Source organism: Gorilla gorilla, chromosome 19 (assembly GCF_029281585.2).
Source record: "Gorilla gorilla gorilla isolate KB3781 chromosome 19, NHGRI_mGorGor1-v2.1_pri, whole genome shotgun sequence".
Classification (NCBI taxonomy): domain Eukaryota; kingdom Metazoa; phylum Chordata; class Mammalia; order Primates; family Hominidae; genus Gorilla; species Gorilla gorilla.
In genome coordinates, this window is record NC_073243.2 from 46,007,923 (window position 1) to 46,034,319 (window position 26,397).

At 35.3% G+C, this 26,397-nt stretch overlaps 1 protein-coding gene across 4 annotated transcripts in view; it reads right to left on the reverse strand.

Annotated features, from left to right (window-relative positions):
* Window positions 1–26,397, reverse strand: part of RNF180 (ring finger protein 180) — a 216,147-nt gene that overhangs the window by 159,246 nt on the left and 30,504 nt on the right. For all 4 annotated transcript variants that reach the window (XM_055366839.2, XM_019012934.3, XM_063700731.1 and 1 more), the window contains exons 2-4: window positions 15,756–15,890; window positions 4,546–4,641; window positions 2,187–3,146 (exon numbers count right to left, since the gene is read on the reverse strand). In XM_055366839.2, coding sequence (XP_055222814.1) covers window positions 2,187–3,146; window positions 4,546–4,641; window positions 15,756–15,890 — 1,191 coding nt within the window. The remainder of the gene's footprint in view (window positions 1–2,186; window positions 3,147–4,545; window positions 4,642–15,755; window positions 15,891–26,397) is intronic.

Sequence of the window (26,397 nt, forward strand, 5' to 3'; positions counted from 1 at the left end):
TTCAATATCAATCTCATTTACATCCCTGATTCAAATATTTAAATAACTTTCTGTACTGTCATCAATACTTTCTGTCATGGCATAGATCACTGAAAGATGTCTAGCTTACAAACATTTATTAAAAACCTCAAGTGAAAGTTGGAAATCCAGATATATCAACCAATTATTTTAAATTTTTTAAAAACTATCATTAATAATAGTAACTTTTACTTTACATATTGTATGTTTATCCTCACTTTAAAAAGGGCAAGATCGATCTGTACTGAAGTCATTACTCAAAGACACAGTATCCCAAACAAGCTTTAATAAGTGTTTACATAATCTTTATTAAATATGGAATGAACTGCACAGCTATGCCATTAATTTATCTCAGATATTTACTCTTTCTAGGATTTGTCTTTTTGCTTGAATTAGCAAAACAGACTTAAAAATTGTAATTATTCTGGTTCTAACTGCGATGTATACTTATATCACTAACACAAAATTTCTGTGCTGCTATACACTTTAAAATTTTCTGTGCTAAATAAACACTGGGTATTTGTTTGCCTCTAGCTTCTGTGCTACCAATCAAACTCTGTAGGATCCTGCCATGTCACTCCCTACACTGACCTGTGACAACAGGTCTAAGACTCATTAATTCTGATCAATTAAGCTATATCATATGTATGTGAATGAATACAAATAACTTCATCTATACAAAAAAAAACCACATTAACTTTGTACTTGCTTTGCTCTAAACTGCGTATAAGAGTATTCCTATGATGGAAAATGATCAATCATGTAGCTGAGGTTTTCAAAACTACCTAGCCTAAGAATTAAACACATTTTTAAATTGCAGATGTTATCTGCATATATTTACAGTACAAAGTATAATTTTCATACTTCTTTTACATTTCTATTTGCTACAGAATTATTTTAGAGCCCTCCACATTACATTAATCATTTTGAAAATATTCTTTCTGAATATTCACTTAACATATGATCACTTCCAATTTACCTATGTATAGCTCGAGTCTCAATGAAAATTTTGAATTTTACAGTTTAAGTTAAACTATGAAGTATGTTATAATGATGCTAAAACACATTCATTTTTTACATTCTGTAATATATACTTTGATGTCACATTATACTATCACTTGTAAACAAACCACACTGAAATGCGTTTTAGCAACCAAAAATATAATAAAAAATTACCTATAGAAATAATTATACTATGTAACTGAAAGATGACAAAAACACTCAATCTGAAGCATTCAATGCAGTAATTTTATTTTATTGAGTCAAAACTAAAATAAGCCACAATGAGTTTACTTAACTATTTTTAAAAGAAAAAACTAATATATCAAGTTTCAGCTTTCTGTATTTTAGTTCTGTTTACAACACACTGATTAATAAGGACACTATTATGAATAAGTAGATAATAAAGTCAATTTGCAAAAAAAAAAGTTTATTCAGAAACATATTGGTTCGAACTTTCAAATGTTCATGAGCATCTCATCCACTGGCTTTAATTGCTTTCTTTCCACAGCACCTAACATTTACTGTTCAGTTCCTTCGCACATCCTACTCTGGAGCATATTACTATGGGTACTGAAGTAGATCAAATCATAGAGAAGCATAGTCTCCTACGAAATTACAATAAGGGTAAATTACCCTTTAGATAATTTTCACAATTTAGCACAGTTAATCATAACTAGATCGTGTGAGCCCATGATTAAGGCTTCTTGAAACACCCACTTAAGCTATGATAAATGTGATGAAAAGTAAATGACTTTGTCACCTGATTGAATTTACTGAAACATTTTTTCAACCCAAAATTAAAAAAAAACATTTTTTCAACCCAAAATAAAACCGCTGCAAAACAATCCTAATATGTCATACATTTAAAATATAGTAAAAAACAATCCAGTGTTAATTAGAGATTAACATCCCTCTAAAATATTAGCAGAATTGCGAAAAATTGCACAAAAGAGATTTTTTCTAAACATGCATGAAGCATAGAGACTGGGTTATACATGCCAATTATAATATGGCTGCATGATTATTGAGTGCACTCAGAGAGAAATAGCATTTCCAGAATTACTAAAACCAAGTTTTTATTATACAGATGTTGAAAGTTAGCTCCACTCCCCAAACTCCAGTATTTATAATACAGATTTTTAGTAAACTCTTTTGAAAAATATTACCTGCTTCTGTAGCCATCTTTCACGCCTTCGTTGTTTCCTTCTTAGATTCTTCAACTTGCTCCTTTCTCTCTTATTGAGCCTCTGATTAATGCTGCCCAATGAAAAATTGGCTGAGTGCAGGAAGTCCAGAGGGGCGAGGTGCTCTTCCTGGTCTGAGGCCTCCGGCATGCTCCTGCCAGCTGAGGGCAGGTCCATCAGGAAAGTCAGATTGTTAGTATTAGTATGGGCAGAGTACACTGAAGCAGCTTCTAGACCACACTGAAATTCTCCTCCTCTTTGTGTCTGGGTCTCATGGGGGGCCACTGAAAATCTTTGCAGCAGCATACTAGGATCAAAACTGGATGGATTCTGAAAGGAACAGCTATTTTTACTAGATTGTAAAGGCAAGCCTGAAAGGTCAATAGGCTGTGTTTCATTTAGTCTGGAATAGGCAGTAGTCTTACTATGTATTTCATATAAAGTGGGTAATAAAGTCAGTTTCTCACTGACGTTCAGATCCAAACTATGTGATTTTCTATGAAAAGCTCTTGTAGTGCATCTGCCAGTCACAAGCTGGGGAACAAAAAGCTGGTATTTTGGTTCTGATGCTTTGGAGAGCAGTTTTTCGTTCTTCATCTCAAAATATGTTGGTCGCACCTCCAGGCAGAGTGCTTCTGTTAATCTTCCAGGGTCATTATTATTTCGGGCCATGTTTAAAAGCCTGTGATTTCTGTTTTTAGAGCCACCACCTGTCAGCAGAGCTTCCTTGTCACAACCTGACTGAACTCTAGGATGTGACAAGTATTTCACTGATGGTCTCATTAGTCTGCCTGCCTGTGTTGGCTGATAATCGGTCCGGCTCTTGGAGAGATGTACAGCTGCAAGCTGGCCACAGGAACATTTTGGAGCGCTGACAAAATTAAAGCCCCCTAAACGGGCCCCACAGAAAGGACAATTCAGTTTTCCAACTGTCCACTGGGCCTACAGGTAATAAAGAATAAAGACAGTGCTTTCATTATAAAGTAACTGAAGAGAAATTTTTTTTTCTTTAAAGCCAGCCACATGAAAGTTTTCTATGCCACAGAAAAGGCTAGCTTTCTGTTTTCTGATTAGTAGACTAAACAGCAAATAAAACAAGCCTTCCAAGAAATAAAGATAAGCAGCACCAAAGTTCTAGAATGATAACATATTGCAAATCATGCCCATCCAAACAATATTCCTAAGAATTCTAAATGAGAGTCTCTTGAACAATAGGTTGAATATGGATACAGTGTGAACTGAAGAAAAATATGCTATGGAACCAGGAAGCAAATCAGTGGACAGAGCTTAATTTGCAAGTAAAATCTCACAGAAAAGTATCTGTTTTGATACACTTCTTGCATACCAAGCACTGTGGGAGGGAATGTTACCCAACCAACAGAATAAAGCTCTTCCTGGCTTTTTACATACAACCAAAAGATATTGATTGCATACATCAGACAGTGCATTTTCTATGCTTAGATTGGAAATTAATAATGAACTGTCTTAAAATTATCTTTCCAACTGAGATAGTGAAATATCTGCAGTGTCCTAATATATTTTGTTAAGTTCAGGACACTTATAAACAGTGCACTGGCATTCTCCTAGAAAACTGTTACAGTGTGAAAAGGGGTATCTATCAAATGTTATTTTTTAACAAATAATTAAGCTGCTCAGTGGAGAAATGTAATTATATATTTCCAAAATCCTACTACTTATAATTTTCTAAGACAGGAGTTTTGAATTGTGAAAAATAACTACACATACCAGGTCAGTTCTTGCTCTTATAATAGTTCATTAAGGATCCTTTAAAGTGTAGAATTTTCATTTTGATTATACCAATGAGGGTCATTAATTATCCTATTTATTTTGTATGCTTGCGCATTTATGTATATATGTATAGATATGAATAACACATACAGAATATTCCATTTATTCAACAGACCTATTCTTGGTGCTGGGAAATACAAATGAACAAAATATAAAAGTCCCTGACTTCATGGTGCTTATATTCTAGGGTGGGAGCTAGGCAATTAACAAGTTAAATAAGCTATATGTGTATTTAGGTAAATATGTATATGTGTGTGTATAATAATATATATATGTCATATATATGCTTCTGTATATTTAAAAGTAACATATATTATGTGTGTGTGTGTGCATGTGTGTGTGTGTGTGCGTAAAATACAGATAGGTATAAAAAGCGGAGAAAGGAGAAAAGAAGTGTGAAGAGAGGTAATGGGAGTGAGGAGCAGTAAGAGGTTGGCCAAGGAATGCATCTAAGAAAAATAGCTCTAAAAGGAGGACAAAAACATTCTGAAGGTTGTATATTCTTAATTTTACTCAGAAACTAAGAACTTACTTTTTGGATTAGGCAGCTTATCCATTCTGGAAGGGCTTCTATATTCATGTGCCACACATGACAAATATTTTGAGCATCAACTGAATCATCTTTATCCTGTTAAATAAAAATAAATGATATTACTAATTACCAGTTCAGAATTTATTTCACAGGTTTCATATTTAAGTAAAACTCAAAAATACAAATTCTATTTTAGCTAGAAGGCAAATATACACTACCTTCCCTTCCTAACTCCCATAATAAAAAAAAAGCCCCCAAAAAAAGATTTTTTAAAAATTTCTTCAGGGAATAACGACCTGTGATTTAAGACAAAGCCCTTCCATCTCATTGAGGTCATCAAATGAAATTTACAATTTAGCAGTTAGTTACTGAATGAACACATCTAGTGTCTTTTTCTGCATGTGAGACAAAATAGTGTCTTTCATGGCAACTTTCTCCAGCCCCAAATCTCTATTCTATCTGAATTCTATTAATGACAGAATAAAGTTGCTCTATTCTCTATCAAGATGCTGGATGAATGTGCAGAAAGATGGGGGAGCAGAATGATGGGATTCAGTACACACTACCCCAAAATAGGCCTCCTTGGCATACTGAAAAACAGCGGATGCAGGAAGGTCTCACTAACCTTCCCCCTGCCCTTTTCGCCTGAAGCAGGTCAATAACCTAGGAAGGATTTTCTGACCTCCCATAAAGTATGTCATAAGACTCTTACATGAGAGATGCTAAAACTGTCCTTATAAACTTTATAAATTAGCCAAGGAAGAAGAGGGGGACAAACAAAAATAAACCAAGCTTGCAGCACATTGAGCATTAATCCCCAGGTCTGCTTGCTCTCTGACCTGCTTCCTCGTGGCTGTTTGGTGCCTATTGCCCCAAATCCCATAGATCCTAGATTATAGTTTCCCTTAACTGCTCTATAGGTAACAACTTGAACATTATGAAACTCAAAGTTTTCCCTTTGAGATACTCCTCTAGTTTTCCCTTTGAGATATTCCTCTAGGTCCTGCATACCAATGAAACTATTAACACCAGCTGGTCTGAAAAACCCCATTGATGCCAGCTGCTCTGAAAGAAGGATACCACCAGAAGCTGACTCACCAAAGAATGTAGTTTCCACATCCTGATGACTTCATCCCTCATTCCCCAACCAATCAGCCACCCCAATTTTCCAGCTCCTCACTCTCCATGGTTTCCTTAAAACTCCCAGCCCAGAACTCCTCAGGAAGATGAAGGATTTGAGGGTCTCTTCCCATCTCCTCACTGGACACCTTGCAATCATGACATTCTTTCTCTGCTGAAAATCCTGCTATCTTAGTGTATTGATCTGTTACCACAAGGGCATATGAAACTGTTAGTCCTATAACAGTGCCATCCCCTATACCAGGAGAAAGGTATCTTCAAAACTGCATTCGAAATTGGCCCTCTAGGTAAGTTTACCAATTCATCTAATAAACAGGGCAGGAAGAGGTGTACTTCACTGCAAGTCTGTATATGGATAAGCATATGACAGACTAATAGGTCTTTTGAAAGGTAAATCTTCAATTTTAGCAAGAGAAGAGAAACTTTAAGTCACATTCTATCTCCACTGTTCAGCAGCAAGCAAACTGCATGAAAACAAACACCCTAGAATTATTTTTCATAAACCCACAACATAACACAAATATAAACAGATGTTATCAGATTTTCCCCCTCAAAAGGGAAATTCTAGCACGTTCAATCATTGATAATCCTAGGGTTCCAAACTAATTATTCTAAGACATCTGTGGATGCCAATTTCTACAGAGAGTTTGAGACAGAATATCAACACTCTGGTAAGTCCAAGGTTCTCTTTTGACTAGCACTGAAGAAAAGAGCCTGCATCAAGATCATGAACTCTGTGAAGAGCCACCTTAGAAGAGTATTTCACTAAATGTGGTCCCTAGATCACTAGCATTAGACATAAGTTGGGTTACTTACTAAAAATTTATACTCCTGGGCCACACCTAAGAGTGTCTATAAATAAATCCCTACTTTTGATCTTCATACACGCTAAAGTTAAGAACCCAGAGACATCTTTTTTTAGTGTTTGATTTTGTGTGCTTCTGTCATCTGCCTTTTCTAAGTTCTAATAGTGATTAATTTACAATAACAGTTCAGTCATGACTAGCTTTTCTCTCCAACTCATACACAAAATTTTTAAAGAAACTTGGGAAACATATTGGAAGTGACTCAATAAAACTAAACAGTATAGCTTTATCTATTTTGCCCCAGAAACAAAATAAAGGTATGGATACAGTTTTTGAAAAAGTAGAATTAATTTTGTGAAACATCCATACTCACACACACTAGCTCTTTTCATTAGGAGCTGACAATTATGAAGATTAGTATAACTCTAATGAATTCTTTAAAACAATCTTACAGAGAACACAAACTAGAATTGACAAATGAAGTAATCTTTTCATTATCGGATCCAGAATTTTGTTCTGACTTTTCAAGATTATGTCTACATACAGAGGAAGGAAAGAAGGGTGGCAGTGACAGAGAGAGGGAGGAAATTTCTACACTGGTAGAATAGATTATCAATGTCAAAGTAAGTTAATGGCACTCAGCCTATCAATATTTAGTGATTACTAAATACAGTGTTGACCACACAAAGCATGTAGAGACATACTTATTAATATGCCAGGGACTGTGTTGCATAAAGGTACATCTATTATTTGTATTAATGTATTAATATTTCACTGTCCTATGTCTTATTTTACTATGTACATTTACTATGTACATTTCATTATTTTTTAATAATGATCATTTTTTAATCACATAGCATTGATCATAACACTAAAAAACCACTACCCACTATAAATTTTGGAAATGCTTTATGAAGACTCCTATGAGAATAAACACTGGAGTCACAGTTGTAGGTAGAAGAAAGTTTTACAATGTACTTATTCTTATTTTCACTAAATAACAAATATTTATATTGTGCTCACTATGCGTAGGCACCGTTTTAAGAGTTTTTAAGTCTTACAGATAAGAACACTGAAACAAGCGATCCCAAGCTTCCACATTGCCTCTTATGCCATATAAAATACTATAGTTTTTAGGGCAATAAACTTTCTTATATCTCTAGCCTGTGTATGCTTTAAGGCATGATACTGCTATTCTTCTCTACGCTTATAAAACTAAAACTGAAGCATATCTTATTTTTAAATTAACTAAAATAAATTTATGTAGGGAGAGGTATGTTTAGAAAAAAATCCACAGCTGATTCTCCTTTTGTACCCCTCAACCCAACCTCCTTCATTTGAGAAAAAAAAATATAAAACAGCATATATTTTTTCTTTTAGATAGCTAAAATTTAAAGTATACCTTCATCTCCTCACAACCAAAAAGAGAGGAATAGCAATTCATACAGGTAGGAAAGCATAAAAAGCTGGGTTGAATTTATAGCATTGTTTCGTTTTCTGAAAACTTTACATATGGACCAGGGTAAACACAGACACCTCAACTATAAATGAAACTGCCAACTACTTTCACCTGTATTTACCAACACAGTCTTAGAAAAAATACATTTTTATTTGTAATATTTATTTCCAATATAATTCTACAAGTAAAGAGGATGTATCAACTATTAAGTTTTAAGTCAGTTAATTTTTTAAAATCACACAAATATATAAATGATAAAACAAGTTTTGATGGACATATTTTAAGATGAGTGATGAAACTGGAGGCAACCCAATTTTAGGAATTTAAAGCCATCAAAGTATTAGCACAACAAGTTATCTCCTCGGGAAAAATTTGACTGAAAATTAAAACTGTTTTACCAGGATTTTAAAAAAATTACTAAACAGATTTTCTTTCTGTCTCAAATCTCCCACACGGAGGAAGGAGGAAGGAAAAGGAGAACAAAGTAATAGCAATTTCATGTAATAATGTCAGAAAAATGTTGACAACATTATGTTTGTAAATGAAATAATTTGTTCAAGCAGCAGAGGGAGCCAATGTATTATTTTAATTTTTTCTTTAAGTGTTGGGAATATTCTCAGTTTCAATAACAGAAAAATATCACTTAATTTTAAAATTACAAATTTGATGCCTTATTTTTTATCATTATGTGATATTTAATATTTTTAATTAAGTGTAACAAGTTACATGTAAAAAGTTGATAATATTATTACATAATATTTTGGAAGATGTTTAACCCTTTGCATTTCCAGAGTAAGCAATAACATTCCCTCAGCTAATTCTTTAAATGTGAGCCAACTATATTATTTGACTACCGCAGCTAACACCACAGGGAAAAGACTATGTAACAAAAATGTCATTTAAATTAACATTATTAATTGTCTAAAGTGTCACAAATTTAAAGGAACCACAATTCTATTGGACTGCCTAGTTTGTCTATTTGTACTTGGAGAAGGTACTTTAAGGGTAAAAACTTTTTATAATCAAAAGGTCACAATGAATTGAAAAAAATGAAAGCCTCACTTAAAAAACAAACAGGCTCCCTGCCTCAATTCTTGGTACCTTTCTAATTCACTCTTCACACTATTACCAAAATAATCTTAAAATTCAAAAGTCATGTTACTTCCTCCCACTGACTTCCCAGCTCCTACGATAAAGATCAAAGTCTTTGACTTACAAGACCATACATGATTTGAACAATACCCAACTTTCTACTCTCAGATCTTGCCAAACTCCCTCTTCATCTCTGAACTCCAATCGTGGCAATCTCTTTTAGTTCTGGGGATCTACCACAGGGCCTTTGAACACGCTGGTCCTGAATCTTGGAATGTTCTCCCACCTGTACTGTCCTCACTTATCCATCATATCTCTACACAGGTCACTTCCTCAGAAAAGCCTTACAGCTAGGTCCAGCATTCTATCTATATCCTACTCTTATGGCTTCCTATACTTTTCCTTTTTGCCACTTAAACAGCTAATAATTTATATCTATATGAGTAATCAATATTTAATATTTACATAACTGGTCAATATTATAAATATTAAATTATTTCACTATTAAGTTATAAATATCAAACTTTTAATATGATTATAATATAATTAGAATACATTTATAATTGTTATAATATTAATAGAAGATTAAATGATAAATCCTGAAAACTTCATAAGGACATACCATTTCTCTTCTGCTCATCTTTGAGTTTCCAGTTCCTATTACAGGACGTGTGTGGTCTTAGTCTGCTTGGGATGCCATCACAAAATACCAGAGACTGAATGACTTAAACAACAGCAACTTATTTTCTCTCAGTTCTAGAGGCTGAAGGTTTGAGATCAGGGTGCCAGCATGTTCTGGCTCTGGCGAGGGCTCTCTTTCTAGCCTGCAGGTGGCTGCTTACTCACTGTGTCCTCACAGGATCTCTTTCTCTTTTCTTCCTTTTATAGAGCCACAGACCTATTGGATTAAGGCCCCATCTTTATGCTCTCATTTAACCTTCATTAACTCCTAAAGACCTATCTCCAGATATAGTCACACTGCACCTTTAAAATATGCACTTGGAGGGCATACAATTCAGTCCATAGCATAGCATGTGCTAAGACTAGTATGGAACAAATATATGGTATCACTAAGAAAAGCAAACACAAAGTATTAAAAATGTAATAAGCAATAAAAATATTTATTTCAATATTACAGCCATTGAAGGAAAAATACCACCAGAATAATAAAGCCAGAGAGAAAATAAGCAAATTATCTAACCAAAAAACATGAGGGAAGAGGTATATACTCTAATAATCAATTCAACATTCATCAGTCCTATTCATGTCAGCCACTGCATTGGCAATGGTGTTATACAGATGAAATACTTCATAGCCTGGTGATGGAAGAAGTCATAACCTAACAATTAAAGTGTTTTATTGTAAGTGTTTGACCATCCCTCAGCTCCCAATTATCTGAACCCAGTAGAATTTGGTAACTGCCCCTAAAAGTCTCATAACTACAATGAATGTTGACCAACGATTTCTTTTAAAACCAATGGACACTTTTAACTCTCATTTAGGGTCTTTACATATGGATATATAGTTTGTATGCTAACTGCACAAATCCAGGGCAAACCTTTCACAAACTAGCTCCCTCTAGAATTGTGCAGTATACAATCTGCACACTGAAGGAAATGTCTGATCTTCTAGATCTCATTTAACATTTAACACGAATAATCAACACTTTTTTTTCCTAGAGAATGTTCGTCCCTTGACTTCCATAATATTGTATCCTAATTTTCGGTTCTATTTTTTCACTCTTTTTTTTTCTCCTTTGTGGAGCTTCTCTTTTTCTGTCTATCCTATAAGTGTTCCTATATGATAGTAACTACTGCTCTCTCCTATTTTCGGTTCTATTTTTTTCACTCTTTTTTTTTCTCCTTTGTGAGAGCTTCTCTTTTTCTGTCTATCCTATAAATGTTCCTGTATGATAGGAACTACTTATCTCTCACTCCATTCATACACTGCATGGTAATCTCATCTACTCTCACAGCTTCACCTAAAACTTATATGCTGATGATCCACAGTTTTAGTTCAGATCTCTCTTCTGAATCCCATATCCATAGAACCGAGCAGCCTCCTAAAATATTTGAATATTCTACAGGCCACATAAACTTCACATGTCCAAAACCATAACAAAACTAACTAAAACTAAGGACGCCACTCCCTAACACAGATTGCACAAATGGAGACCATTTCTGTTATTTTATTTCTACATCTTTAGGGTCTTTGTTGCTGTTATTTTGTTTTTGGTTTTTGCCCACATTTCATCTATCTCAGGTCTGAATGCAAGGTCGAAGTCCCCCTTTCTCCTTGTGGACGTTGCAGATTGTCTGAAAACTCCATTCTAAATTCCCTTTCTCATGTCTTACCGCATGCCAGTGGCTGGATAACTAAAGCTCAAATATCCCAGTTTCCCTTACAATTCAAATTCCACACCAAGCTAACTTTGACAAACCTGATACACCCACACAACATTACAAAAGCAGAACTAATGGCTGCATTTGTACTGTTTCTTGTGGCAAATTTGGTTTTGGAGGTACATGATTATTCTGCAGCAAACATCACAGCAATTCTAGTGTCCAGTTCCTAGCTTTGGGAGGGCTGAGACAAAGAATGTGAGACTTCCATTTCCTGGCAATGGTCAGGGCTAAAGAAGGCAATTGGTCCTGGAGTCAACAGCTATTGATGTTGTTTCCCCAGTTTCCTTATTCTCTATGTTGTTCTGAGAGCCATTTCATGTCTGCATGCGGAAGACAGGAGATACAGCCCAGGACACCCTCAGGATGGAAAGAACCTAAGGAGAAACTCCCTACATAAAGCTGATTATAACCTCAGTATGAGGGTAAATGAGAAACCTGTTTCTCAGAGGGCACACAAGGAAACTTGCCTAACTTTGGTATTCAGTAGAAGGAGAGGAAAAAACATTTCCCCTCACAATATAGATTTTCTTAAACAGTACAACACATAAAGGACAGAACTAATACATTCATCAAATTATGAATTTCTTTTCAACAAAGACACGACAAGAATGAAATATAAGTTACATAAACTGGGAAAAAAATAATTGCAATACAATAACCAAAAAAAGGTTAGTATTTAGAACACAGAATCTCCAAATACCAAAAACAAAACATCCTAATAGAAAAATAGGCAAGAAAAAAAGACATTTTGCAGAAAACACAATTGACCTCTGAGAATGAGATGTTAAATGTTGGTGAAGATGTGAAATCACAGCAATGCTGAATTATTGCTGGTGAGACTGTCATTTGAAAACAGCATTGCCCAGTAAAGTTGAACATGCACATACCCTATGATGCTGGAACTCCATTTCTAGTAATACTAATGCCAATGTGTGCAAAGATATGCATAAGAAAGTTAACAGTAGCACTGATTATAAGAGCAAGACAAATAGATGTAACCCAAATGACTATCAACAAAGACTTTAGAGATCTTTCAACAAGAATTTCAACAAGACTTCAGAGATCCTAAGGACCAGAGTATATTCTGGAATACTATCCAGAAGTGAAAATGAACTAAATCTACACTCGACATGGTGATACTGAGTAAAAACAGCAATTTCCAGAATAATCACAGTGTAATTTCATTTACAGAAAGTTCAGAAACAAAACACTTATTATATATATAGCTTATTTTTAACTGTACAGTTACTTTAATAGGTGATAAATTTAGCAACCTTTCAGCACAGTACTGATAAAATTACTTTGGGGTTCTAATAATTTCTTTTGCAGTTTCCTTTAAAGGATCCTTTCATGTTCATTTTTAATATTTTGATAATGTATACAGATTTATAAAATATAAAATATGTTTTATAAAGGGAATTTAAATAAAAGAAAATACCAATATGCCCACTACCAAGATTAAGAAATTTAACATTAACATTACTTTAGAAGCCCCCCTCAGAGTCACTGCTTCATATTACTCCTTCTGCTAAGACTTAACCATGATATTGAATTATCCCTTCATTTTAAAATAATTTGTGTGTATTTTATATATATTTAGTACATAATTTTTATGTATTTTTAATTACAGATGCAATTTTATATAAATGAATATACTTTTACTTTATAAGGTATTTTCAATGGTTTACATCTTTTATTATGTTTATACATTTTATTTTACATATAAATCTACAGAGACAGAAATAAGATTGGTACGTTGCCTGGGGATGGGAGCAGGACAAATAGGCCTGAGGAAACTTTATGGGGTAATGAAAATAGCTCAAAATTGCAATGTAGTGGTGGTTACACAACTAAAAATCATTAAGTTATTATCTAACGATGGGTGAATTTTATGGTCTACAAATTATACTTTAAAATCTGTAAGACACAAACATATATATGTTCACATATTATCTTTTCTGCGAAGTCTCCTGTGACCAGCCCAGGCAGAATTTTGTTTGCATTCCTCTGTTAGAGTACTCCTCAGATCAGGCTACACTGGTTGGCCTATTTTCAACAAGACTTTAGAGATCCTAAGGACCAGAGTATATTTTTTCAACTCTGTATCATTCTTCCACTATACATCCCAATACATCCTACAGCAGTGCTAGAATTGTTCTAGGTCATTAAATATGTTTTAATGAATGAATAAGTGGGAGTTCTCCAGGTAAATAAAAGGATCAGCCACTCCAGTGAGAAGAAGTGACATCATATAATATCCTGAAGGAAGAGCAAAGGCAGCAGAGAGCGTGGAGGTTATGAGCACTGGCTCTGGAGCCTCATTGCCCAGTCCAATTGCAGCTGCACTTCTTAGTAGCAGTGTGAACTTGGGCAAATTACCTAATCTTCCATGCCTCAGTTTCCTTATCTAGCAAATGGAGATGATAGGTTATCTTCCTCAAAGAGTTACTGTAAGGAATGAATAATATTTTAAAAGCATTTAAAACAGTTCCTAACCAGCAAGTACATAAAAAAGTACTCTACATCATTAGTCACCAAGGAAATGAAAATTAAAGCTATAATGATATACCACTATACGTCCATCAGAAAGGCTAAAATTATAAAGACGGAAAATACTAAGTATTGGCAAAGATGTAACTGGAATTCTCATATGTTGCTACCGAAAGTGAACATAAACTTTGAAAAACTACTAACAATTTCTTAAGAAATTAAACTATACCTACCCCCATGACCCCAAAAATCCATTCCTATGCATATATTAAACAGAAATAATAAAACATGACCACAAAACTTATAAAAATTTTGATAGCAGTTTTATTCATAACTTAAAACTGGAACGAATGCCAATGTCCTTCAGCAGAAAAAAATGGATAAACTGTGGTATATTCATAAATGGCACATAGCTCAGGAGAAAAAAGGAACACACTACTGACACATGCAAAACATAAATCTCTAAAACACTACGCTGACACAAATAAGTCAGGCACAAAAGAGTGCATGCTGTATTATTCCATTTGAAGGAATGTAAAGAACAAGCAAACCTAGAGTATGGTGAAAGACATCAGTGAGCGGGAGACCACTGCCTGCAGAAGGGCAAGACAAAAATTCCTGGGGTGATGCAAATGCATATCTTGATCTGATTCATGGCAGGGCTGATAAAACTTATCAAGTTGTACATTTAATTTTTGTATTACATATAAGTTATATCCACCAAAATACTCTTAGCATAAAAAGTTTTGGATTTTTTCCTAATTAAAATGTTATTTCAAGTCATTAAAAAGTATTCGGTTCAAGACCAGCCTGACCAATATGGTGAAACCCCATCTCTACTAAAAAATACAAAAATTAGCCAGGCATGGTGGCAGGTGCCTGTAATCCCAGCTACTTGGGAGGCTGAGGCAGGAGAATCACTTGAACCCAGGAGGTGGAGGTTGCAGTGAGCCAAGATCACGCCATTGCACTCCAGCCTGGGTGACAGAGCAAGACTCTATCTCAAAAATAAGTATTTGGCATGTAGTAAGTATGCAATCAAAGTTATCTACTATTATCAGTTTAGACTAGCTAATTTGTTAAAGTGGAAGGGAAACCGTCATGATCAAATCTGAGGTAAAACAACGAAACAAACAAAAACCAAAAAGCTGAGTATGTCTCCCAAAGAAGTGGAAGAAAACAATGACAGGTGATTACAGTCACTCTGTCTGTTAAATTTAGAATTTCCTCCAAACTCCATTAATTACTTTCTAGTTCATGCCTCTTTGATACTGCTCTTAGAGAAGTTAAGAAATTTTTATTTTTGTTGTTTAAAAACACTCATTTTTTATCAGGATGACCAAACACACACTTGAATATTATTCAGGTTTTCCTATGGGTTACTTTTATCTTACACATGAACTTTCTCTTCTAGGCCCATAGTGAATACAAAAAAAGCCTATATAACAAGTTTCCAATTCTTACTAGGATTCTGAATTTAATTGTGCAGTGATTACTGAGGCTCACTCATAGTGGGAATAAGAAACATTGACTATTATCTTCAGCTTATGCCTATAACATTGCACTTAAAACATTAAGGTCATATTAACATTCGTAATTAAAGGCAAAATTAATTTTAACTGTGGAACGGGATGCTTTTTGAATACCACTTTAGAATGTTTTCAGTGGGTCAGGTGAAATAAGGTAAGAGACAAAGAGTCATGACAAAGAACTATAAATATTCTTAATAAGGTAGAGAAGAATAAGTGTGCATGTGTGTGGATAGGCCCACAGCACTTCTCTACCAGGAAACTGAAGACTGGAGTTACCAATACTCACCTTAATCACTTGATTCTCAAGATACTCCATAAAACAACCAGAGCTTGCTATACATTTTCTACATTTCCAACAACGAAGAATACTTGTTTCCTCTTGACTATGATTTTTAGTTATCAATTCTTTGCTTCTTTTCATCTGTGGAAACATTAATGCATTTTTAGAATGTTAAACTGTCAGATAAACTGGACTTTCTAAATCCTTAATATGGCATTAGCTACAAGTGGACAGTAAAGCAGGGAACTATCATTTATTAAGGTACCTACTAGTTATCAGGTCTTAGGTTTGGGGCACTCTATACATTACATCTGAGATTGAAAATTCCAATTAATTATGATGATACATTATGTTAATGACTACCAGCTTATTTTCTTTGTGCACAAAGTTTTGTATCTACTGCTTTTCATTTGTCTCTCACTAAAAGTGGTAAACACAATCTGTAGAGTCAATTCAATAAGTTACTGCAGTAGTTTTTTTGTTTGTTTGTTTTTAGACAGGGTCTCACTCTTGTCACCCAGGCTGGGGTACCGTGGCACAATCATAGCTCACTATAGCCTCGAACTCCTGGGCTCAAGCAATCCTCTTGCCTCAGTCTCCTGAGTACCAGGGACTATAGGAGTGCACCACCACACTTGGCTACTTTTTTTTTTTTTACTTTCTGTAGAGACAGGGTCTTGCTTGGTAGCACAGGCTAGTATCAAATTCCTGGCTTTCCAAGCAATCCCCCTGCCTCAGCCTCCTAAAGTCCTGAGATTACAGGCATGAACCACTGCATCTGGCCTACAGTGGTTTTAAAGAGTCATGACAAAGAACTAAATATTCTTATAAGTAGCATGTTTTGAATAGTCATACCATTAAATTCTAAAAATAGGATTTACTGAGTTGTTAATTCTGTGAAAATTGGAAGTGCCTACCTTAAATTGATAGCAAAATTCCTTTATCCTGAAAGCAACAAAGTCTCCACTATATTGTACTTATTGGAACAGTTAACTATATACTACATCTTGTATATAATCAAGCAAGACTCAGAGAACAGCCCCACCAAATTTGTAATCTATTTTTGCACCTGAGATTTTATGTCAATACTTTGATTTAAGCCAATTTGGGATAACAGTTTCACACTAATGTATTACAATTCCAAAATAGGTACAGGGTGTTAAATAACTTGTCTGGTAATTATCCGTTACAAAGAAAGGCAACATTAATTTATCAGGCTACCCACATGGGCCTGCCTAGTTCCCTGGCCACATTTCCTCATTTGTTCATTCAGTTCTCATTCGTCCAACACTTATTGAAAGCTACCTATGTGCCAGACAATGAGTCAAACTCTGGGAACATGAAAATGAGTGAAACTTACTTTCTGTCTCAGAGGTGCTCACTATGCTACAGATCAACAGTTTTTCAACTGTAGCACATAGAATCACTTGGGAAGCTTTAAAAGAACAGTGATGCCTAGGACCCACTCCTAGAAATTTTTACTGATTCTGAGATGGGGATGGAGGTACAAATGGACATTTAAAAAAAATTACCCGAGGGAATCTACAGTATGGTCAGGGTGAACACGGAGACATGCGTACTATTAACAGTTAAGTAAAATGCAACTATAAGAGAGGGAACATGGACAGACAGTAATCAACTTTAAAGGTAGGACTTAAAGAACTCTGGCTGAGAGGGCACAGCAAGCCCCTCTAGTTCAGACCTTCAAGTAGACAGGGTGCAGTTCTGTCTCTACTGACCCATCTTCAGAATGCATCTTAGCCCAGTTGACCACTCCATTTTAACTATGACCTCAATGACCACCAAAAATCATTTAATTTGGCCGGGCGTGGTGGCTCACGCCCGTAATCCCAGCACTCTGGGAGGCCAAGGCGGGTGGATCATCTGAGGTCAGGAGTTCGAAACCAGCCTGGCCAACATGGTGAAACTCTGTCTCTACTAAAAATACAAAAATTTAGCCGTGTGTGGTGGCACATGCCTGTAGTCCCAGCTACTCGGGAGGCTGAGGCAGGAGAATTGCTTGAACTCGGGAGACAGAGGTGGCAGTGGGCCGAGATCGTGCCACTGCACTCCAGCCTGGGCAACAAGAGCAAAACTCCATCTCAAAAAAAAAAAAAAATTGTTTAATTTGCAAATGTTCTGCCCTCCCCTTTCTTCATTGTTGAAGCACGAACACACTTAACTTCTTTAGTATTCTTCTTTCCTCTCTTACCCTTCTTAGCCTCTCTTATCTTCATCTCCCTTTTAACCAGTGGTCCTCAGCCAGGATAGGGACTGCAGGAAGGATTCATACCAGAATCAAGTATGGAGAAACTCCACATCTGCCTGTGCCCTCCAACCCTGAAATACCTGCCCTCTTCCCCCTGAAATTTTTCCATGCCTTCTTGGGGTACAACTATGTAGTAGGAAAAAAACCCTGTAGGAGATTGTTGTAAGTCTTCATTTAAACACTGAAAACTGTACTCACTCTGTGTGACAATGCTTTTGTATCAATGATGTTTACATCTATAGATCTAGTTTTGGTCTTGTTCCAAAGCTCTAAACCAGTATTTTCAATTTCCAAATGCCAATGCACATCTCTCTATGAATCTCCTTCAGGGCCTTTGTACTGGCTGTTCACTCTTCATAGATCTGAGCTATTCTATATAGTAGCTACTAGCCAGACATGTTTATTGAGTGCTTGAAATGTGAGTTATCTAAATTGAGATGTCCAGATTTTGAAGTCTTGGTAGAAAAAAAGAATGTAAAATATCTCAATATTTTTAAGTACATGTTGAAATAATACTTTTAATATACCGAGTTAAGGAAAATGTATTATAAAATTAATTTAACCTGTTTCTTTGAACTTGTTTATGTGGCTTTATAGGTAAGGCTTGTGTTGCATTTCTACTGGATAACCTTTTTCTAGACCTCCTCACCTCTCCTGGGTCTCTGCAGGGTTGGCTCCTTTCTCATCATTTAGATCTCGGTTCAATGTCACCTCCTCAAATATACAGTATAAGGAACAAATTGAATTTACTTAAATGCAAGTCAGTGGGCCACAATCTAAGAGATTCTAATTCAATGTTTCTAGGATGTAATCTTTGTATAAAGTTCAAATTTATCACTTACAATACTGCCAAATATCCATGTCTGAATATACAGTTTGCCAATCATTCAAGTAAAAAATAATGTGCCATGAAAAGGTACTGACTTCAACTCTCAACTAAAACAACTGAACATGGGTTTTTCCTCAAGACCATCATCAGCCATCAGTAGACTGCACAAGTGCTCTATGGGTTCTTCTCATTTTTTCCCACAAAGAATATTTTTAAAAAGATGTACTTAAAAGTAAAGATTTAATACAATATTATTTACTGCTTTGATAAACAGGTTTTTTGCATCTATATGGTGGTAAAGAATAAAAGGACTCCTAGTATAGATTGTCACCATTGCCTTGATTTTGCTAAGGGACCCGCAGTTTTACCCACTATTGCTTTTGTATTATTTGTGCAAATATCAATACATTGAAAAAACGCAAACAACATCTTAATATTACCAAGAAAACAGTTTTGACCGCATTCTTTGAAAAGGTCTCACAGACACCAGCGGCACGAAGCACATTTTGAGAAATGCTACTTTATGCAAAACAGCTACCTCAAAAGTGTTGTTTTTGAAAATCTTACTTCTCAATAACATTCTTTAAAATACTTAGGAATGAAAGATGAGTCCCTATGGAGAAACATATTTATAACTGATTAGGTTGAAATTTTTTATAATACCAAGCACTGGAATTATAACCTCCATAACGAAGTTGCATTTCTTTGTCTACCCTTTGCTATTTGCTACACTTTATGGTGAAATACCAGCATTTGACACAGTAATAATTCTACATTCGTGGGTTTCTAGTCTTTGCTGACCTTTTTATTTGTTATTCATAAATTTCAACTTGAGATGAGGTGGACAAAATTATAAATTAAAATTAACCTAAAGTTAGAAAATACGAATAAAACAATTTTTAAAATTGAAACAGAACTCAGATACCTTCTCCAAAGCAAGTTGGAGGGGGGATATAAGCATAAATGCTGTAACTGCCAAATTTTACCAACCTTTTAAGAAATAATCTTTATAACCTATAAACTGTAGTCCAGAAAACAGAAAAGACAGCTCCTCAAAATAATTCTATAAGAGTAATATAACTTTGATATATTAACTAGACAAGGAAATATAAAACTAGACAAGGAGAATATGAGAAAAATATAAACCAAACTATTTATAAACATAGATGCTAAAATTCTAAATAAAATATTAGCCACCAGAATCTATCAATGAATTAAAATAATAATACATTTTGACCAAGTAAGATTACTTTCAGGAATTCAAGAATGGTCAAAATTGGGTGAAAAACTATTCAATATACTGAAATAAAAGATTAAAAGAAAAAACATGCTCATTTTAAAAGCTGCAAAAAATATAACTTTCAGTGAAATTCAACATTTAGTCAGAAATGAAAAACAAAACCAAAAAACACCACCCTAGCAATAGAAGGAAACTTCCTTAACCTGAGAGAAAGGGAGTTTATCGAAAACATTAGCAATTATATAATACTTGATGGTGAAACTTTAAAATCATTCCATTAAAATCAGGGAGAACACAATGATGCTATTTGCCCTATTATTCAAATTTGTAGCAGGACTCCTAGCTAATGCTAGTAAATAAGAGTTATAGCATCCGAAAGCGTTAATGGTGGGAAAAAAAAAAAACTAAGTGCCTGTTAATACATGACATCATTTTTGGTTTTTAGGTTACAGGTGTTTCCATCTTGTTAGAAATACAACAGGCCCTTGAATAACATTGTTTTATTCAATATCAGTTATAAAATTGATAAGGAAAAGAAAGTCAATTTCCATTGTAACATTGATGAGAAAAATAATCAATTCCTGACCACAGTCACTGTCTGTGTGCAGTTTGTAAGCTCTCCCCATATCTGTGCGGGTTTTCTGTGGGCACTGCAGTTTCCTCCCACGTCCCAAAGATGTACATGTTAGATTAATTGGCATGTCTTAATGGTGCCAATCTGAGATGGTGGGAGTGTACCCTGTGATGGAATGGTGCCCTGTCCAGGGCTGGTTCCCACCTTGCACCCTGAGCTGACATATTAGGTTTCTGCCACCTGCAACCCTAAACTAGAATAACTGGGTGAATATTGATCTTATTTTCTTACATGTCTTGATTTCTTAAATGTCTGTATAGCTCACATTTACTTTAATGTTTAATATTAGAAGTGTTTTGGTCTTTACTTAAAAGTTTGATGTTTTTGGGGCCAGAAATATGCCATAGGCAATTAACTCTTATTTATATCAATTAGCCAATGGTAAAATTGGTTTCATTATACTAAATTCCGATTAAAGTTGCAGTTTCCAAGAACTTATCAATGACATTAAGTGAGGACTTACTGCACATAAATAACAACAGTTAGCAAGTTTGTTCCCTGATGCTGAGGAACTGGGGAGAACACACCCCTTTCACATGGTATTTCTTTATTTCCTAACTACACAGGAGGTGGTTAATAACAATTTGCTTACTACGATGATTTTAACTACATAACTTTCATACACTTGGTATATAAAACTTTCCTATATTAGTAAATATGCTTGGTTTAAAAATGTTTAAATTCAACTTTTGGACTTACATGAAATACTTTCAGTATTACTAATCAGCTAGAAGACACTCTACCCCCAATATGTACATTTGTCACTAGGATAACTGGTGAGGATAAGATCATGGAAAACATTTTCCTATATAGTTTTCCTTATTTGAAGGAGAAACCGTACTACTCAAAAAAAAGAATCTCCTGGGATACAATGTTAAATTTATAAATAAGCTAACATAATACCTGATAAGCTTCTGTGGTACTAGAAATATACTAATTTCTAACATACTACTAGTTTTCCTACTCTGGGTACTGGTATTTTACATACATATATACATGTTCAGTTTGTGAAAATTCATTTGCTGTATACTTGTGATCTGTTCATTTTTCTATATGTATATTTCAATATGAAAATTTCTTTTAAAACTTGTAACTTGTAAACAAGAAAAAAACAAACAACCCCATCAAAAAGTGGGCGAAGGATATGAACAGACACTTCTCAAAAGAAGACATTTATGTAGCCAAAAGACACATGAAAAAATGCTCATCATCACTGGCCATCAGAGAAATGCAAATCAAAACCACAATGAGATACCATCTCACACCAGTTTGAATGGCAATCATTAAAAAGTCAGGAAACAACAGGTGCTGGAGAGGATGTGGAGAAATAGGAACACTTTTACACTGTTGGTGGGACTGTAAACTAGTTCAACCATTGTGGAAGTCAGTATGGCGAGTCCTCAGGGATCTGGAACTAGAAATACCATTTGACCCAGCCATCCCATTACTGGGTATATACCCAAAGGATTATAAATCATGCTGCTATAAAGACACATGCACACAGATGTTTATTGTGGCACTATTCACAATAGCAAAGACTTGGAACCAACCCAAATGTCCAACAATGATAGACTGGATTAAGAAAATGTGGCACATATACACCATGGAATACTATGCAGCCATAAAAAAGGATGAGTTCATGTCCTTTGTAGGGACATGGATGAAGCTGGAAACCATCATTCTCAGTAAACTATCGCAAGAACAAAAAACCAAACACCGCATGTTCTCACTCATAGGTGGGAATTGAACAATGAGAACACATGGACACAGGAAGGGGAACATCACACACCGGGGACTGTTGTGGGGTGGGGGGAGAGGGGAGGGATAGCATTAGGAGATATACCCAATGTTAAATAACGAGTTACTGGGTGCAGCACACCAACATGGCACATGTATACATATGCAACAAACCTGCACGTTGTGCACATGTACCCTAAAACTTAAAGTATAATAATAAAAAAAAACTTATAACTTTAAAGTGTGTCTCTCTTCCTTTCCCTCTTTTCCTCTCATCAATATAACCTCATGCTTGCCTCTGTTTGATAACAGTAGGTAAAGGGTGCCCAATATGGGGCAGTGTCTACAGTGACAACTCTTATTATTGGGCCCTGGTTAAAAGGTCAAGGTTTTCGGATAGGTAAAAGTCAAGCCCTTGCAATGAGGCAAGAAATCACAGATGTGTTTTCCCACCATTGCCCATATGGGGATTACTTATCTATCACCAAGGAAAAACTGGAGAACAAGAAAGTGTGGAAATGAACCCAGGCTGATCTTTCATTATAAAAGTGATATATAACAGATAAATTTATATGTGGATAAACAGTACCAGCCCTTGTCACTACCAAAGAACTGGTTAAATGCTAAAGAAGACTTTCATAATCCAAATCCTAAACAATTGGGAATGGGCCAAGATAGAAAGATCTAATGTAATGCTGAGAACCTCTCAAAACAGATAACTTTGTGATTTGCTATCCTTTATATGGACTGATGTTAATTTTTTTTAAAAAAAGCTTTATTAAGATATAACTGGTATACAAAAATTGCATATATTTAATATATACATTTTGATGAGTTTGGGCGTATGTATACGCCCAAGATTCTACCACCACAATCAAGGTACTTGATATATCCATCACTTCCAAAAATTTCCTTGTTCTTTGTAGGGTTTGGTTTTGGTTAAGAACACTTAAAATGAAATCTATCCTCTTAACATATTTTAAAGTGCATAATACTGTACTGTTAACTATAGGTAATATATTGCACATCAGATCTGTAGAACTTATTCATCTTACATACCTAAAACTGTATACCCATTAAGCAACAGTTACTGATTTCCTTTCCCCCATCCCGACAGTCACAATTCTATTCCCTGCATCTATGAGTTTGACTATCTTAGATAACCTCATATAATAATGTATTTGCCCTTCTGTGATTGCCTTATTTCACTTAGCATAATGTTCTCTAGGTGCATCCATGTTACAAATGGTAGGATTGCCTTCTTTTTCGATGCTGAATGTTTCATTATATATATATATACATGCCACACTTTCTGCATGCATTCATCTGTCAATAGGCACCTGTTTTTCTCTCCCCTTATTTTGGCTACTCTGAATAATGCTGAAATGAACATGAGGATGCAATTATCTCTTTGACACTGTTATTTCAATTATTCTGTATATACATCAGACATAGGATTGCTGGATCATGTGGTAGTTCTACTTTTAATTTTCTGAAGACCTCCATACTGTTTTTTGTTTGGTTTTTGAGATGGAGTCTCACTCTGTCGCCCAGGCTGGAGTACAGTGGCACGATCTCGGCTCACAGCAACCTCCGCTTCCTGGGTTTAAGTGATTCTCCTGCCTCAGCCTCCTGAGTAGCTGGGATTACAGGCACGCGCCACCACGCCCAGGTAATTTTTGTATTTGTACTAGACACAGGGTTTCACTGTGTTGGTCAAGCTGACTTCGAACTCCTGACCTCACGATCCGCCAGCCTCAGCCTCCCAAAGTGCTGGGATTACAGGAGTGAGCCACTGCGCCCGGCAACTCCATACTGTTTTTAATAGTGACTACACCATTCAATATTCCCACCAAATGTGTACAAAATTTCTCTACATCCTGGCCAACCCTTACCTTTTATTTGGTAATATCCTAACAGGTGTGAGACAATATTTCATTGTAATTCTGAACTGCCTTTCCCTGATGATTACTGATATTAAGAACCCTTTCATGTATCTAACGGCCATTTGTATGTCTTCTTAGCAAAAATGTCTATTCAAGTCTATTACCCATTTTTAATTGTTTTGTTTGTTGGCTATCTCAAAATCAGGCATATATGATCAAGCGATCTTTGACAAGGGTGTCAAGACCACAGTGGGGGAATAGGACAGTTTCTTCAACAAATGATGGTGAGAAAACTGGACACCCCCATGCAAAAAAAATGAAATTGGACCCCTATCTTACACCATATGCAAAAATCAACTCGAAATGAATTAAACACTTAAACAATAAGATCTGAACCTGTAAAACTCCTGGAAGAAAACAGAGAAAGTTTTTTGGCATTAGTCTTGGAAAGCATTTCTTGAATTTGACACAAAATGGACAGGCAATAAAACCAAAAATAGACAAGTAAAACTACATTAAACCAAAAAGTTCTGCACAGCAAAGGAAACAATCAACAGAGTGAAAAGGCAACTTATGGAATGAGATAAAAATATTTGGAAACCATTTAGATAAGGTGCTAATATAAAAACATAACAATCTTCTAAAATTCAATAGCAAAACATAAGCCAATTAAACACTGACATATTAGTCTTTAAAGTCATTAGACAACAGAAAAAATATGTTTGTATTTCATGCATTGACCTTTGTGAAATAGTCTATATTTTCTATCAGAAGAGTAAAGAAAGACAATTTCCAATTAGTGCTTTCTAGCAGTTTCATCACCTTGTATTAATATCTAAGTATCTGGGGGGAGGAGAAGGATGAATAGGTGAAATGTAGGAGAATTTTAGGGCAGTAAAACAATACTGTATGATATCGTAATGGTGGACACATGATGTTATACATTTGTCAACATCCACAGAACTATACAACTCCAAGAATGAATCCTAACGTAAATTAATTTTAGTTAATATTCATTGATCAATTGTAACAAGTGTACCACATTAATACAAAACGTTAATGATAGGAGAAACTGCAGGGTAAGAAGAAGTGTTCTGTACTTTCCATACAGAAATAAATGGGAACTTTCTGTAACTTTCTGCTCATTTTTTCTATAAACAGACTGCTCTAAAAATAGTCTACGAATTTAAAAAACTATTTTGACATCTAATAACAATACCATCTACTCAAAGTTACTGGTATCCATTAACAAAAAAAGGAGAAGTTTACTTTTGTCTTGGGTTTTTACACCCTTCTTTTGAAATTCAGTATCAACACTGCTTTTCTAAATGCAAAAAAAGTTATACTTTGTCAGTATGATATATGTACTAGTCTGCTTGGGTTTCAATAACAGAATACCACAGACTAGGGGGCTTAAACAACAGAAAATTATTTTCTCACAGCTCTGAATGCTGGAAATTCAAAATTAAGATGTTGGTAGGGTTGTTTTCTGGTGAGGCTTCTCATTTTGGCTTGCAGACAGCCACATTCTTACTGTGTCCTCACATGGCCTTTCCTCTGTGCATGTGTACTTCTGGTGTCTCCTCCTCTTAGGAACAGGAGTCCTACTGGGTTACAGCCCCACCCTTCTGACCTCATTTAACATTAATTACCTCCTTAAAAACCTTATCTCCAAATTGGTGGTTAGAACTTCAACATATGGATTTAGGGGAGAGGACACAATTCAATCTGTAACATTCCTCCCTCTGGACCCCCAAATTCATGTCCTCTTCACATGCAAAAAAACATCCACTCCATCCCAACAGCTCCCAAAAGTCTTAACTCATGTTAGCATCAACTCCAAATCCAAAGTCGCATCTAAATAAGGTATGGATGAGACTCAAGGTATAACTAATCACGAGGCAAAATTCCTCTCCAGCTGTGAAACTGTGAAAGCATGCAATGTATATGCTTCTAAAATACAATGGTGGCACATGCATGGGGTTGCCATTCCCATTCTAAAAGGGAGAAATCAGAACAAAGAAAGGGGTGACAGGTTGCAAGCAAGTTCATT